The 16,167-nt window shown below is 44.1% G+C and overlaps 1 protein-coding gene across 1 annotated transcript; it reads left to right on the top strand.

Annotated features, from left to right (window-relative positions):
* Window positions 1–1,358: 1,358 nt before the first annotated feature.
* STX12 (syntaxin 12) lies at window positions 1,359–15,359 on the top strand. The gene is made up of 9 exons (XM_082329378.1): window positions 1,359–1,494; window positions 4,791–4,860; window positions 6,567–6,666; window positions 8,548–8,685; window positions 9,584–9,627; window positions 11,585–11,690; window positions 12,142–12,214; window positions 12,385–12,467; window positions 13,951–15,359. The coding sequence occupies exons 1-9, from the start codon at window positions 1,383–1,385 to the stop codon at window positions 14,041–14,043; spliced, it is 819 nt and encodes a 272-aa protein (XP_082185504.1). The 5' UTR covers window positions 1,359–1,382; the 3' UTR covers window positions 14,044–15,359.
* Window positions 15,360–16,167: the final 808 nt, after the last annotated feature.

The raw sequence follows: 16,167 nt of genomic DNA, 5'->3' as shown, positions 1-16,167 counted from the left end.
AGAGGTGCTACAGCAGGATTTATCTCATCTAATGAGGCCTAAAACGGAAGCTATCTTGTTTGGCATTGCATTCACACAAGCACAGGTTATGACTAAAACAGCCTTGGCTTTATCATAGAATCACAGAATGCGTTGGGATGGAAGGGACCTTTCAAGCCCATCCAGTCCATCCCCCTGCCATGGGCACGGACATCTACAACCAGATCAGGTTGCTCACAGCCCCATCCAGCCTGGCCTTGAATGTTTCCAAGGATGGGGCATCTCCCACCTCTCTGGGCAACCCCTTCCAGCATTTCACCACCCTCGTTGTAAAAAATTTCTTCCTTATACCCAGTCTGAATCTCCCCTCTTTTAGTTTAAAACCATCACCCCTTGTCCTATCGCTATTGGCCCTGCTAAAAAGTCTGTCTCCATCTTTCTGATAAGCCCCCTTTAAGCACTGAAAGGCCACAATGAGGTCTCCCCGCAGCCTTCTCTTCTCCAGGCTGAAGAACCCCAGCTCTCAGCCTGTCCTCACAGCAGAGGTGCTCCATCCCTCTGACCGTTTCTGTGGCCTCCTCCGCCCCCGCTCCAACAGCCCCATGTCCTTCCCGTGCTGAGGACCCCCGAGCTGGACGCGGGGCTCCAGGGGGGTCTCCCCAGAGCGGAGCAGAGGGGCAGAATCCCCCCCTCGCCCCGCTGCCCACGCTGCGGGGGATGCAGCCCAGGAGACGCTTGGCTTTCTGGGCTGCCAGAGCACATTGCCGGCTCGTGGCCAGCTTTTCCTCTATCAGCACCCCCAAGTCCTTCTCCTCAGGGCTGCTCTCAGTCCCTCCATCCCCCAGCCCGTACTGACACCGGGGGTTGCCCTGGGTCTGCAGCGAGGCCTTCCCCCGCTCCCCTCGGGGGGGCCCTGGCATTCGGCCCCGGGTGAGGCGATCAGGAAACCGCCCGATCTGACCGACCCGACCCGCTCCCTGGCTCAGCTCACCCGAACACCGCGCCTGGGCCCCGGCAGGGACGGGGCGCGGCCTCCCCTCACAGCCGCCTGGTGGCGGCACCGCTCGGCAGCGAGACCGCGCGCTGGGAGCCGCGGCTCCCCCGCAGCGCCCCGCCAGGCGGTCGCGGGGCCCCGGCGGCCGGGCCGGGCTCCACCCCAGCGCCTCCCCCGCCGCCGCGGCGCCGCCGGGCCCCGGGCCGAGCCCCCCCCGCCCGGCCGCGCTCCCCGCCCCTCCAGCGCGCAGGCGCCGGCGGCCGCGCCCCGCGCATCTGCGGGCGCTCCCTCAGCCGCGCCCGGCGGCGGCGGCAGCGCATGCGCGGAGGCCGGCGGGGCGCTGTCAGCTGGGCCCGGCGGAGCCGCGCTCCCTCCCTCCCTCCCTCCCTCCCTCCCTGCCGGCCCGGCCATGTCGTACGGCCCGCTGGACCCCTACCGCCCCGGGGCGCCGCCCCCGCCGCGGGACTTCGGCGGCATCATCCAGACATGCAGCGCCAACGTGCAGCGCATCGCGCAGTACAGTGAGTGCGCCCGGGGGGGAAGGGGCGGCCCGGCCCCGGCCCCGGCCCCGGCCCCGGCCGTGAGGAGCGCGGCGGCCGCCGCGGCGGTGGTGCGGGGGGAGCGCCCCGCCGGGCTGGCGGGGGCTCGGCCGGGGCGGTGCCGGGCGGGCGGCCGGGGGCCTCCCGGGGGTGGGCGCCTCGCTGCCAGCCGGTGGCTGAGCTTCCTCCTCCGGGCATTGTGAGTAAGCGCTGGCCTGGGCGAAGCGGGCGCTCCGGCCGCTTTAGATGCGGGGTTTATGTGGCTCTGGCCGAGCCGCGCCCCTCCCCAGCAGAACTGAAACCCGCCGCCGCCCCTGGCCGGAGCCCGGCTTCTCATCCGCCCTGAGGCGCCCCGATGAGGTGCCCCGGGGGCCGCGGCGAGGCAGCGGCCGTCCCCCGCCGCGCGCAGGCACCGGGCAGAGGCTGCCGAGGGCCGGTGTGAACTCGCCCGTTGCCTCGTAGCTGAGCCGGCCGAGTTCTGCAGGGAAGCATCCTGCTGCCGACAGGTTGCCGTGGAGGAAATGGTGGTGCGGTTTCTCGGTCATATGGTTGTCGTTAGGGAAAGTTATTGGTATCGTAAGCTAATCATCGAAATCCTAGTATTGATCGCTGAAATACTGCCTACTAAATGAGTCGCTTCCAAAAGTCTTTGATATAACCCCTTCCTAAGGATACTGCCTTCGCTAAAAAAGGCATTAATTGCCCAAGTACCTATGCAATTTTTTAGGGGCAAGGTCAGTTGAACATGTTGGTTTCTCTGAAAGCTGGTGACTTATCCAAGTTGACTATACAAAGCTATTAACATTGCTGAAACTGCTTTGCTTTCACTCAGTCATGTTCATTTCCTTTTGGTATAGGCATGGCTGCTAGTTGAATTGCTTCCAAGTTCATCAAATAACATGGGTTGTCTGGGTTTTTTTCTTTTTTTTCCTTTATACCCCCCTCCCTTCCGTGGGACTTCTGTGAGCTTCCCCTTCAAAGCAGTTCAGCTTCTCTTTCTCATAGGACAAGCTTCCACTGTCTCATGGCCAGCAGCCATCCTATCTCAGTGCGCTGCCTATCTCAAATGAAACAAATAGCCTTACAGTTTTTATCAAGGTGGGTGGGAACACACAGAACATCTGACTTAACGTTACAGTAATTAACTTTATTACACATCTTATAAAAGCTTTCCATTCAAGCCTAGGAGGAGAAGAGATATTGAAGCCTTGAGCGTGTCCTCATTTCTCCTTTCATTCCCTGTAAGGAAAACAGCAAGCGAACAGTGGACACAGCTGACTATTATTCATTCCTTTTGGGAAACTCTGTACAGAGTTAGCATTTCACACAAAATGTATAGAAAACTTTTGACCTGAGCTGGCAAAACTGTTGCTTGCAAGACTGTTACATTACCTAAGCATCTAGAGCAGAGACTGAAATGTTTTAAGTAATCTTAAGTGTAAAATAAGTCAGTATGTGGAAGGCTTTACAGCCTAAAATTGAAAGGGTTTGGAGACTGAAAGCTGTTGACTGAGGGGGTCTCTCTGTGTTGGTAAGTATACCCACCATCCAAAGAATAACGGTCAAGAGCTCCAACCCCTTCCTTTGGCCTCCCAGACGCTTTGCTCTCATTTTGTGTAGGCTCTGTGCCTTGCTGTTGGCCGAGATAAACTAAGCACAGCAAACTGCTGAACCTGGTTCAGATCAGGACAAAAAGCATGTTGCCTGGCATGGAAATGGGACTCATGCAAGAATCTCCCCCAATGGACAAAAAAAACACATCACAGAATATCTAGATGTTATAGCGCAAACGCCACTTGCAAAGTCCTTGATATCCGTGCACAGAGTATAGTCCCCGAGCCGTTTGTCAGCTTAGCTTGACTGTGAACTTTTCTGACCCTCCTGGGGCTGACAGAGCTGTGAAAGACGTGCAGTCTTGCTTGCTAGAAGCCATGTTCACCTGAGTGTGTAGGAAGCTGCTAAACAGCTCCTTACTGTATGAGCTAACAGAGGTCTAGAATTCTCAGTGAGAATACTCTTACTGGATGCAAAAGCTGGAATACTTGCCTAATTACTGATTAAATCATATTGCAGCCTTAGCTGAGCAGCCGTTGTTAATAAGCGATTGGACATCACTTTAAAAGAAGTGACAGTTGTAGGAATCTGATGTTTCTTCAGCAACACGTTTAATTAACTGAGGTGGCTTGCTCCAGGCTGAAAGCAGAAATTACACCAGTAGGATGTCACTGAATTGGAAGTAGCTCTTGTTAAACTCATGGGGTATTTCAACTCAATTCAGCTGCCTGTAGAACTATATTAAGTTGATCCTCCTTGGTCTTGCCTCTTTCGATGCTTGATGGGATAGCATATGACTTCGTCATCTATTTGAGCCAATCAAACTTTGTACTGCTGTCATAACTTGTGCACCCAGCATCTTTATTAATGTTAAAAATTGTGCAGCTGCAGAATAAAGTGGATGAGCTTGTTGATCTGTCAAAAAAAAAAGTTTTCTAAGGTAGAGGGAGCGGGGAGAGAAGATGGTACTTGCTTTTCAGGTAGGTTAACAGTTTGATGTGATTCATGTGGTTGCATGAGCACTAGTGCCTATGCAAGGAAAACAGTGGAAAAACATAGGAGATGGGGAGAAAGAGGGCTAGAATCTCTCTTCTCGCTACAATGTGATTTCAGATTGATGCAAGCTAACTGTGAACTGCACCATTGCTATCTGCTGATCTTGAAAGATTGTTTGTGCCAGTACTGTGAAGGGTTTGGGCTATAATGAGTAGAAGAATTCAGAGGTTTGTTTTTGGTTTTGTTTTTTAACTGATAGCAACCCTTGGCTTTTTTTTTTTTTTAACAGAGCCCTAATAATTTAAGTAACTTTAGAATATGTAAAAGTGGCAACGCAGCATAGTAAAGTTGTTCTGCAGCAGTGATAGCCTAAAATAAAGAAATAGCAAGGCTGGTAGAAACAAACAGCTATGTTAGTTGGTCTGGAAAGGCTGAGGAAGAGGAGTGCACAAGCTTTTAGCTCCACAGACTTGTCTTCAGAGTATGTATGCCTCACTATCACTTTCTTATCTGAAAGTTAGTCTTTTAGGCTGGATCATGTCTAAATGGGGATGTTTAAAATACACTTTGCATTTAAAGCGAAGAATATAAGTGTTGTCTTACCAGCTTGAGTTAAGTCAAACATTGAGAGAAATCCTTTGGGGAAAGCTAGAAGAATATATTCAACAAGGAATAAAATACACTAGAACTTGTCTTACTAACTCATCTTGTGATCTCTTTATCTTCAGCTGCTCAAATAAAGAATTTGATGAGCCAGCTGGGAACCAAGCAGGATTCCAGCAAGCTTCAGGAGAACTTGTAAGTATTAAATGAGCTAACAGTTGTATAGGTTCTCTTTCATTTCTGTCTGTATTCTTAGAGGAACTGGGTTACTTGCTTTGGGGAGATGCTTTATTAGATAAATTTAATACTCCTACAAACCAAAAATGACTAGCTGCATTAAGTAGTTTACTGGACGAGTTAAGGTGTTCCTGCAGGACTCTGGAGAAGCCATTCAAAACTGCTGGATAGGAATGGTTAGAAACAGTATAGTTTGTTTAAAAAGGGTAGTAGTACATCAGCCATGCATTAGCTGTACTCTGAGGACTAGCCATAGTAGCTTCGCTTGTGGTTTAGAATAAATGAATGCCATACTAGGTACTTGGTCCTCACATAAAAGCAAGAAGGAAAAACAGCAAGGAAGACCCATAACTGATGAAAAAGTAGCTTGTAGTACAGATGGATTTAGGCACTAGAAAGATTAGCAATCCTATATGGCAGCCAAAACACCACATGTAATTTCAGAAGAATAATATGCCAGTGGGGGACAACAGAGAAGACATTTAAACAGGCCTAGTCCCAACTGACTCCTGGAGACCCTCAACAGGGAGCCTGTATGTCTGTGCAGCTTTTACAAACTTGTAAAGCATAAATAGCAAGTTCTGAGAAGAATAATTTCTGGAGTCATAAAAGAAAACTTGAAAGTCAGTCCTTCCATTTAATTTCATTGTAGAAATGGCCCTCCTCTTTAAGGTGAGAGTGGTTGCACTCCACAGGTTGTCAGCTGCCATGCAAATTTAATACAAAAACGCATGGGTGTTTTTTTCAGCTCACGTATTGCAGGTCAGCTTATACAATAATGCAGCCTGAATACTTTGATTTGTGTATCTGTTGGGCTGAATAGGTGACTTTCACTTAAGCATCTTGTATCCACTGAATGCCAAAAAAATTGGTTCTTGTTTTAGTATTTTGTGTCTTCCTGGTTTGCAGTATTAGTTTTTGTGCATATGGCTGCAAAATAAAACTTGTGGTTCTGTTCTCTGTGAAGCACTAGCATTCTTTTGAATGAACTGCGTCTTTGATGTAAAAGATTATGTCTTTACATTAAGTTCAATGTAACTAATGTCTTTCTGTATTGTGGTACTAATGAAGGTGCTGCTGCACTAGATTCTTTGCAACAATAGCTTTAAATTGCAATGTTGTTGGAAAACATGAAGGCTCAAAGGAAAGCCTTGGGTTTCCCAAAGTAGCAGCTGGATCATTCTTCTCTCTGACCATTAATTTTCACAAAAATGTAAGAATTTAATATCTCTGAGCCTCTGTACTTTTGTGAAATGTACATTTAACAATGGAGCTGGCAGTTGTCAAGTGAACCGTTAGTTGCCAATTGGTACCACAAGGAATTCACTGTAGAAGAGTGATTATGTTCACTGAATAAAGTTGTCTGTCTCTTGAATTTCTCTCTTATGCCATTGGAGAAAAATCTTTTTAAAACTACTGAATTATACTAGTTAGCAGGGAGCACAGAACTTCTTTGAATCTTTTTTTAAAACGTAGTCCAGAGTCAAGTTGATGGTAAAAGCTAAAAGTACATCTCGGTTCCATTAGGGTGAAAAAAAAAAAAAACCACCATAAAGATGTGTGATCTCAGAATCCCTACTTGGCCATTATTTTGGAAACTGAAATGCTCGGAGACTGCTTTTTAGGTAGAAGCTTGTGTAACTGCTTTTGAACTTTTATTTCAGACAACAGCTACAGCATTCTGCAAACTGCCTTGCCAAAGAGACCAATGAATATCTAAAGGAGCTGGGGTCTCTACCGCTCCCTCTATCTGCTTCTGAACAGGTAGGCACACAGAATTTGTCTGGATGTATTTTTAAATCACTCATTTCATGAAACTTAGACTGCAACCTCACAAAGCTTGAGCTGGCACAGCTGAAGAGACAGCAGCCTTTTGCAATGAAGAATGTTGTTGAAGTAGGGAAACACATTAAACTGGCTTCATCCTGGCTGCTTATATGACACTGGGAAAACAATGTTTCCCAGTGGCAAATAGGTATAAAACTTACTCGCATGAGAATAAGAAGCCCTAAGTGTTTGGGGAGAGCCGAGTATGCAATTCTGGGTTTTTGAGTAAATTTCTGAAAAAATAATCTTGTTTATAAAGTGCCTGGTGATGCGAGGCAGTGGTTTAGGATAACAACTCATAGCAAACTGCATGTCAGTATGAAATGTTATCATGCCAAAAAGCTTTCCCTTGCATGTGATTTATTAGCCGGGGGGGGGGGGAAGCTGACTCACCTTGCTCATATGTCAATAAAGCAAAATATAGTGCGGCAATGATTATGACTTTATCTCTCGCCAAATAGTCTTTTGAGTTCCCCCTCCCTGTGGGAAAGGGAAGGGACAGTCCTCTGCTGTGGGCGCCTTCTTGCTCTACTTTAAATCACTACCACAATATTGATAAAACTGCTTTTGTGATACTGTTGTGGGATGATCTGTGGATACGGGACAGCAGATGTTGTTTTAGTCTAATTCTGTATTTAAAGGTTCATATGCCGGTTGTAAGCATGGCCACATTTTGCTTGTTTGTTCAGCAAATGTTTTTCAGTTAATCTCCCTCTGGTGAACAAAATCCTGTCATGTGCATCTCAGTGAATGCAGCAGTGACTTTTGAAGCCTAGTGAAGCCTGTTCGAGCAGTCCAGTCAAAATCTGCAGGAGCTAGCATCAGCATGCTGAGGATCTCCTCTGGCAGAAAGGTTGTTGCTTCCAGACGGCTTAGATGGAAGCTGCAGTGTATTATGAGGCTGCTGTAGTGGCTTATTATAGAAAAAAATTAATTGAAAACATTTATTTCCTTGAAATGGCTGTTGAATTGATGCAAACTTGTTGAAGGATTACAATACTGGAAAGCCTGCAATTTGAGACAGCTGTTGGGAATCTCTCTAATGGAAAACATAAGAACTCACCAGAGTATTGAGTGTCCTTGGGACAAGCTTTTTCACATCTTCTTGTTTCCCATAACTGAGATGTCACAACACTCGAAGGAGACATTCTGTGGAGGCTAAATAAGTTGGTACTGTAAAATGAGGATGAAAAGGAATATTACAACTAATGCATTTGGAGAAAAGGTAAACTAAAATGGTTATCAGGACTAAGAATATTCTCTGATCAAATAACACTAGCCTTGTAGTGTGTCATGGCTGGGAGAGACAGCTTATGAAACTGGGGTAATGGGTGTTGTCATTGGTTCTGGAAATGTGGGGCTCCCTGTATTTGTAAGAAAGTTAAGGGAGTTGTCTTATCAGGACAAGAGAAAGTTAAGTATTACCAGGTTGGCTAAGTAGAGGAATGGAGGGTAAAGACATTGTAGGTATCCAAAAGGTACATAATTGAATGTGGCAGATTACTGGAATGTGATTTGAATAAAAGTAATGGTATAGAAGACCTCTGTACTTCAGACTTAAAACTAGATTGAAATGAGAGAACCTTATTGCACAAAAATGTTCTGCAGTAGGCAAGGCGTAGAGCATTTGGTATAACGAATTAAAATATGGTGGGCTTTTTGTTCTCTTCAGTGCCCCAGAATGCTGGAACCAAAAGATCACTTGAATGCCAGCATTCATTGTTGTTATTATTGCAATGATGGTTTTTTTGAGAGTCTGACAGTTACATTATCGTGAATGGGAGTATCTGAACACTTGCTTTTGTTTCAATTCTTTAGCGCCAACAGAGGCTTCAGAAAGAACGTTTAATGAATGACTTCTCCGCGGCCTTAAATAACTTCCAGGCAATACAGAGGCGAGTGTCAGAGAAGGAAAAAGAGACTGTAGCAAGGGCGAGAGCTGGCTCCCGTATCTCTGTAAGTATTGATAGGAATTTTGTATTGATACAGTGAACTATAAATCTTTTGAGAGATCTTGTACTTGCCTACCAACTTCATAGCCATCTACTGACACATTACTGAGTGCAGATGAGGCCTTGGTGCATCAGTTTTGTCATTCCAGATGTTATAAGTACTAGGCACTCATTTCAGCGTGCTGCTGGTCAATGTTAGTAAAGGAGGGAAGGAATCCTGGTAGTTGCAAATGTTACGGAGGACGAGATGGGGAGTCAAAGTATAGTTAATAGCAAAGTATTGCAGGCTGCTCTTTGCTTGATGTCAGCCCTAGACTATAAAATTTAACAGGTCAGTTGGAAGCTTACACACCTTAAATTATACCTTAAATCTCACACTATGTTTCTTTATTTTCTTATAGCTTCCGTCCTGCTAATATCTCCAATTTACGTTCGAACTTTCTCCCTGTTATGTTTTGACAAACCCCTGTGGCTACTAAGAATTCATAATAAAAAGGCCAGTGAAAGCATTTTTCTCCCCTTGCCTTGAGAGGCTTTGTGTTAAGTATGCATTCTTAATTTCTACAAGGGAACACATTTATCAGTTGGATTATGCTCCAAATTTTTTGTCATGTGTTGAGAAAGGAAGTGACAATGACGGCTGATCTGAGTAAATGGACTAGCTGCTTTTGATCTCTCAGTTGCCTCTGATTTGCAGAGACAACCTGAATCTAAAACTTAAATCTAAAGATTAATCTAAATCTAATCTTAATTAACCTCAATTAAATCTGAAAGTTGAAGTGACAGTGGCATTCTCAAAGAACTCTCTGGACAATATATGCCTTTGTCTTCAAGATAATCCTGTTGATTTTGCAAGTGGTCCTGGTAGTCTGCAAGACTAAAAACTCATTTCTCTCTTCCAGGCTGATGAGCGGTTCAGAGAAGAACAGCTTGTTTCATTTGATAGGTAACAGCTTCTCGTACTCTTGATGTATAGTTTTAACTATGTATAACTAAAGTTTTTGTGACAAGATATGTTGTTCTAACTTGGGCCGGGGTCTGCTAGCTGAATGCAAAGCAAAAAGATCTGAAATGCAATTATTACAGTACTTGTAATATACAAGGTAAAAAATTAACTGCATATGACAGGATTTTATGCTCCTTAACTGTAGGTTGTGTGGTTACTGCCCTGAGGGGAATAGTAGAGTCCCTAGTATGTGGCAGCTGGAGCTCCTGGTTTTCTGGACTGTGAGCACAAGATTACCAGTCGGGATTTCCCTCACTGTGACTCTTTCCACAAAGAGCTGTATATTTATTTCATGGGCTTGGGTGTTATCTAGCAGCCCAGTTGGAGCTATTACAGAGTAGTAGTTGAGGTTGCCTTAAATTCAGAAGTCCTGGACATTACACACTGGCAAACTAATCCTAGAACATGCACAAGACAGCATTACTGTCACCTGTCAGACAGTTGTATCAGTTTTGCAGTAACGGTGTGCCTGCGTAGTAGGTAGGTTTGTAAAATGTTATATCAGCTCTACAGTGTCAGTAAAGAGAACTCAAGACACTCCAGAAGTATCTGTGATTACTGCATCCATTTCTACCATGTGTATGTTTGACGAAACTGGGATGAAATCTTTTGGCCCCATCTGTATAAATCCTTTAACTTTCAAAATCAAGAGACCTAGCCTACATGTCTCATCTATACATCCTCCCTCTGGAAACTGCACTTCATCTGATCAGCTGCTTGGTGTGCATCCCCTTCGTTAGCCCTGTGCTTTCACATACTGAGTCAGGAGCGAAAACCCCAGGTTGTTGAGTTATGCAGATGCTGTGATAGGTTTGAAGGCCTTGTTCACTAAAGCGAGGGGAACCAGACAGGTCCCCGGTCATGCAGAGGCTCATAGCTCAGTGAGAGATACTGGCACACAGCAGCTGCTCCACATTTGAAGTTGTTCTTGTGTGCTATATATCAGAAACTTCTGCCTTAAATATCTGAAAACCCTACTGTCATCTCAGAGCTGAATTGCTGGGATGGTCAGCTGTCTCTGACCTACTCATGCAGTTTATCTTCATTTCTTTTTGGCACTTTGAGACTTTTAAAAACTTACAATTTAGTGTTATATACCTAACACTGGAATGTTACGGTGCTTTCCAGCACACTTCTCTTTGTTGAGAAGAGGGGGATGTTGCCCTTGAAGAACTTTCTATGCTGAACATATAGATGGCCTTGGATTATAGGTACTGCCTTCGCTAAAACTGGTGTAACTTGAGCAGCAGTTACGAAGTACCAACTCATCGGGAGAGAGGTAGACTGGGATGCAGAGTTACTTGGTTTTTAACATCTCTTTTGATTTAATTTGAAGTTCTGACTAGACTAAAGAATTAAAATACTAAACCACTTTATTCTTATCTCCAAATGCCAGATAGCAAGTGAGAATCTTTGAATCCCGATGCTTGTCAGGTGTTCTTTTGTTCTGATAATGTTGTGCTTGCAGGCTACTCTCTATCAAAACTATCACCCTGATTTCTCCTTTTGGGGGATGGTGAGAGGGAAGGAAGTAGTTACAGGTTTTTGGGTTGTTGGGGTTTTTTTCAAAAAAAAAAAAAAAAAGCAGAATTGAAATAAGGAGGTTTCTTCTATAATGCTATAGATAACTGTCACATCCTAGAACAGAGTATTCTATGCAAGTAACGGCTTTCCAGTTTCTTCACTTTTCCTGATCTGTCCCTTTTTCTCAGTTGTTGCAGTCTGTAACTGCTGTCACAAATCAGTCCTATCTCTGTATACGGTTGCAGGGCCAGGAACCGGGGGTTGTTCTGTAGGAAACTTTTCCACTTTAACTCGCTGGCGCTTTGCTGTAAATGGAGTGTGGAAGTACCTATACTCAGAGAAAGAGTCGTACTTTCTTTCCATCTCTTTCCAGTGGTGAAGATTGGAATCAAATGCAGTCTCAGGAAGAAGATGTGGCAATAACTGAACAGGACCTTGAACTCATTAAAGAAAGAGAAACAGCAATCAGGCAATTAGAGGTGACCAGTAGATCCTGCACAGTTAACAGTATTGGGAGATAAACCAAAGGAGTCGTGCAGTGCTAACTAATGGGATGGGCTGAGGAGATCTGAAGGTGGAGGAACAGAGTTCCTTGTAGAGAGGATTGATGCCAAGATCAATCTCCCTGCTCCTGTTGAAGGAGACTAGGTATATTTTCCTTCGGCATTGACTGGGGGTCCTTCAGAGATGGTAGGAGCAACTCGCGTTACAATGTTCACCTCAGTTCCATACTGCACTAATTGCTAGTGTGATGAAACAGATATTCGGTAGCAGGAATATTGTAGGCTCTTGTGTCAATCCCAAGTTCCATAGGTAGTAGCATCACGTCACCTCAGTCAGTGAATGACAGTATCCATTCTGACACTTTGAGCAATGGTCAGAAAAACTGTAACCAATGTTTGTTATAACTTGTCAAACTGTTGTCTTCAGGCAGACATTTTGGATGTCAATCAGATATTTAAGGATTTAGCCATGATGATTCATGACCAAGGAGATATGATTGGTAAGTGTGTTTGGATAATAGGAAGTTTCTTTTTAGTTCAATTACATATTTTGCCTACGTAGATTAAATTTTCCAGTATTTTGCATTAAAAGTATTGTATTTCTGATTATTTTTTTTTAAACACCGAAGCTCTGAAATATTTTACAATGAGTTCTCTTATTTTTCCGTAGATAGCATAGAGGCAAATGTGGAAAGTGCAGAAGTCCATGTGGAGAGAGCCAGTGAGCAGTTACAGAGAGCTGCCTATTATCAGGTAAATTCTGTATGCTTGCATTATTGTCAATATACGGTTGAGCAATAATGGAACGGGCATAACAAGACACATACCGAGGACTGCAGCACACCAAAAAAGTTATTAAACACAGCTTGTGCAAGCTGGCAGTCACTCAAAATTGTGCTGCAAGGAACAGATAAAGCACTTAAGTCAAAAACACAGTACTGAAATTACCCTTCTACTTCAGAGGATATATCGTCAGTCTGTTCCTTCATGTAGGTGTGCTCAGCAAGTTTAAGTGTTTAGCTGTCTGCTGTTCTCAGGAGTTAGCAGAACAGTTAAACAAGAACAAATTCTCATGTTGTATCCACCTTGTAAACCTATCAGCCAAGACGCTGATGTGCAAAAATCCTTGCCCAGACTTGGGAAACTTCTGGTGACTGGGATTTGCAGCCCCCTTCTTTCTAACTGCTGAGTGTCTATCCCGTAGTCTGTCCTCCCTGTCCCATAAAATCTCTTGCAGTGGTTCTCAATGCTGCTTAGATCTCCTTTGTGTATGATATTCAATGTTTTCTGTAGGTTCCTTTCATCACTATTGTCCCCGTAGGTTCAGGTTCTGTGAAGGAACACGGGTTCTGCTTTAGTCAGTCCCATACAGAGTTTCAGGCTGGGACTTCAGGCTTCCACAAGATAAAAAAATTGGACTCTTTCAAGCTGTTAAGTGGGGAGGCACTAGAAGGCAATAAAACCCCAGTGCTGCTGCAAGGGAGGGAAAGAAGCTTTTACCATCTGGCAGCATTTAGTAGTATTCTCTCTCTCCATGGCTTCCTTCATAAAATTTTGAGGTATATTATAAATCTAAGTTTGGGAGCTATTGGACATGCATTGGATGTGTTTTTCTGGATGGAGATGGAAGTGGTTATATATAACGATCCTTAGATACCAAGTTAAAAATATTTGGTGTATATGGACAGACTGTAGTTTCCTATGATGAATAAAGTGATCAAAGCTGTAAAATCAAAGTACAGTAACTGTATATTAAATCATTTGAACTGTAGAAATGCAATACTATTTCTACACCAACTCCAAGTGGCCAAGGGGAGATTGTATCAGAGAACTGCTTCGCAGTTTTATTAGTCTTACCTGGAAAATCTAAATAGCTAGAGATGTTTGGCTTTCCTTTGAAGCCATGGTGTTGTCCCTTGGTATGAAAAGCATATGGTAGGTGTTGTCAAGTTGAAGTAAAGCTTGCATTTTCCTTAAGAGAAGCAAAACTTGTCACATTTTGACTTAACTGTATTTCTTAGACTGCTGTGCTCCTAAAACTAAAAACATTACCTGTAGGATCATGCAGTTTAAGGAACATGTAAAAGTGTTCGGTCTACACTGGCTACTTCTCTTCAATAAGTATGGGTATCAAGTGCTCCAGTTCGCCAAAGTTAGTAACGTTAACTGGTAGGCTTGCTCTTTCCTCTTGTCATCTGTTCCTGGTGTCAGTGGCTTTTTTTCCTTCTTTTATTAGAAGAAATCCCGTAAGAAGATCTGTATCCTGATTCTTGGTCTTGCTGTGGCTTCTATAATCATAGGATTCATTATCTGGCAGACAACAAAATGAAATCTTCACATGGAACCTAGTCTCATTGCTGAGATTTTTTTCCCTCAGAGCGAACAGGCTGACTAGTCTCGGAAATGAGTTAACCACCCTGAGAGAGCACAAGCTGGACCTACTTCTAGTAATAGATATTAGCAACTAATGTGCAGATAACTAGTATTTGGAATTAGTGAACCATGGAGACAGTATTTATCAGTTTATATACAAATTATATTGTTTTATGTAACTAAAATCTCGTGGTTTTGCTTTCTGTAATGTATTATTCCCTGTCCCAACTGTATGCTGAAGTGTGATTGATAATTGGAGATGTCTTGTTTTTGACAAGTGGCACAACTTTAACATTTTATATGTATAGGTAACTTTGTCGGACTGGAATAAGAATGACATTCAAAGAGGGCACAACACCAATTCACATTACCTTAATCCAGCAGTTTCTAAAGTCTCCAGTATCTGCCCCATGGTTTTATTAGTCTCCAAGTGGCTGTGGTTCTAGATTCTCTTGAAGAGAAAGATGTTACAGGTTTGAAAAGCAAGAAGTATGCATGGGTGATAGTTGGAACCACTGCGTGCTGGTCAGTTTAGCCTTCAGACTCGTAACAGTGGTGTTTAATTTTTTGAGCGTGGTTGGGGTTGTTTTTTTTTTCCAAAATGCATCATTTGAGGACAGGATGTTCTTTGACTTATAATTTAACAATGAAACTTCCTTAGAGAAACTAGCTGGCGGTTTATTATTGGACTAATAAGTCTCTTCCAATGCTGACTCTCAAGCACTAGAACTACAAAGTTTAGCTGCTCGCTCCTAATTGTTTTTAGAAGCTTCCAGGGAGAAAATCACGCAAAGACGAGGAAGTGGGCACCTAAGTTTACAAGCTAGCAAGATAGATGAATATTAGCTGAAATCTTGCTTCTGAAGAAGTACTTTTGAAGCTCACTTGTAGTGTACTAGTAAATATTATGTGTGGTTTGTGAACATCTGGCATTTTCCATTCTTTATGAAACAGAAAGTGCAGAAACTGGCTGAGCAAAGTGCTAGGTTTTTCAGACCGAGGACGCGTGTGCAAATGAAAAAGACTGCTGGTTCCAACTGCCTTGCTAGTAGAGATGGACAGAACGTAGCAGCCACTTCCCACTTCGATGTAGCTCTGAACTGACATGCACTGAGGGAACAGTAATCTGTCCAAAGCCCAACGGAGTGTGGTAAATGCAGCATACTGACCCATTTTGTATTTAATCCTTATTCCATGTCTCCTGTATAATAAAGTAAATGTGAAAGCTGGGAAGGGAGTGTGTTCTCCCAATTGCACAGTGGTTTGCACTATTGCGCCATCATTCCATCTAATAACGGTCAATAAACACTTTTAAAAGCCTATGTCAGAGCTTCTTTCTCTTGCAGTTGAGGCATTGGCACAGGTATGTTTGCAGCTCCCTCTGTAAGCAGGGTAGAAGACTTTATATCAGCAACAGCAGTGTTTCCTCCAGCTTTAGTTCTGTGGTCCCTGACTCTTAAGAATGAAACTAACTGAAACCACTGAATTACTTGGACATGGACATACACAAAACTCCTGGGCCGAGCCCTGTACAATAGCTGATCACGGAAAGATGAATCTGATGCCCCAGAACAGTGTTGGGTCAACTTTGACTAGTTGCCTGCTGCTAGAACTTCAAGTCTTTGCTGAGCCTGTATGGTAAAATCTGGGAAGGCAACTGTGTGTTGTTCTGCTCCTTGTTTAAGATATTCCTCCTGAATGGTAGAGCCTGCTGCTTTGTGCACTGCCTGCTGCAGGGATGTCGCATCTCCATGTGAAAATGAAAGGACTTACCCCATCAGCGTGCTTAAAAGGGAGCCTGGGTGCGTTATTTGTGGGATCCATCCTCACTCTAGCCTGTTTTAGTCCTCTGGAAACTGGAATTGAGAACACCAGTCCAGCTCGCTGGACTTGAGATTGCTGTAACTGCTTGACTCCTTTCTCCTCTTTCTTTACATCATTGAACTTAGCGGTGGAAACTGTTTTTAACAGCAGCCTTGACTAATGTTTCTGAGCATGAAAAATCAGCATCGGAAACTCTTATCTCTGCTGCTGCTGCAGCATTCTGGCACGAAGCGTTCCTGGCTCTCAGATCTGTTTT

Source organism: Platalea leucorodia (genome assembly GCF_965183815.1).
Source record: "Platalea leucorodia genome assembly, chromosome: 18".
NCBI classification, from domain to species: Eukaryota; Metazoa; Chordata; class Aves; order Pelecaniformes; family Threskiornithidae; genus Platalea; species Platalea leucorodia.
This window is presented reverse-complemented; position numbering and strand designations above follow the sequence as displayed.

Bases quoted from the DNA above. Each gene is read 5' to 3' on its own strand.
- STX12 (XM_082329378.1), top strand. From the start codon at position 1,383: ATGTCGTACGGCCCGCTGGACCCCTACCGCCCCGGGGCGCCGCCCCCG. The intron at 11,691-12,141 runs GTGACCAGTAGA...TGTTGTCTTCAG, and splicing joins CAGCAATCAGGCAATTAGAG to GCAGACATTTTGGATGTCAA. The intron at 12,468-13,950 runs GTAAATTCTGTA...TTCTTTTATTAG, and splicing joins AGAGAGCTGCCTATTATCAG to AAGAAATCCCGTAAGAAGAT.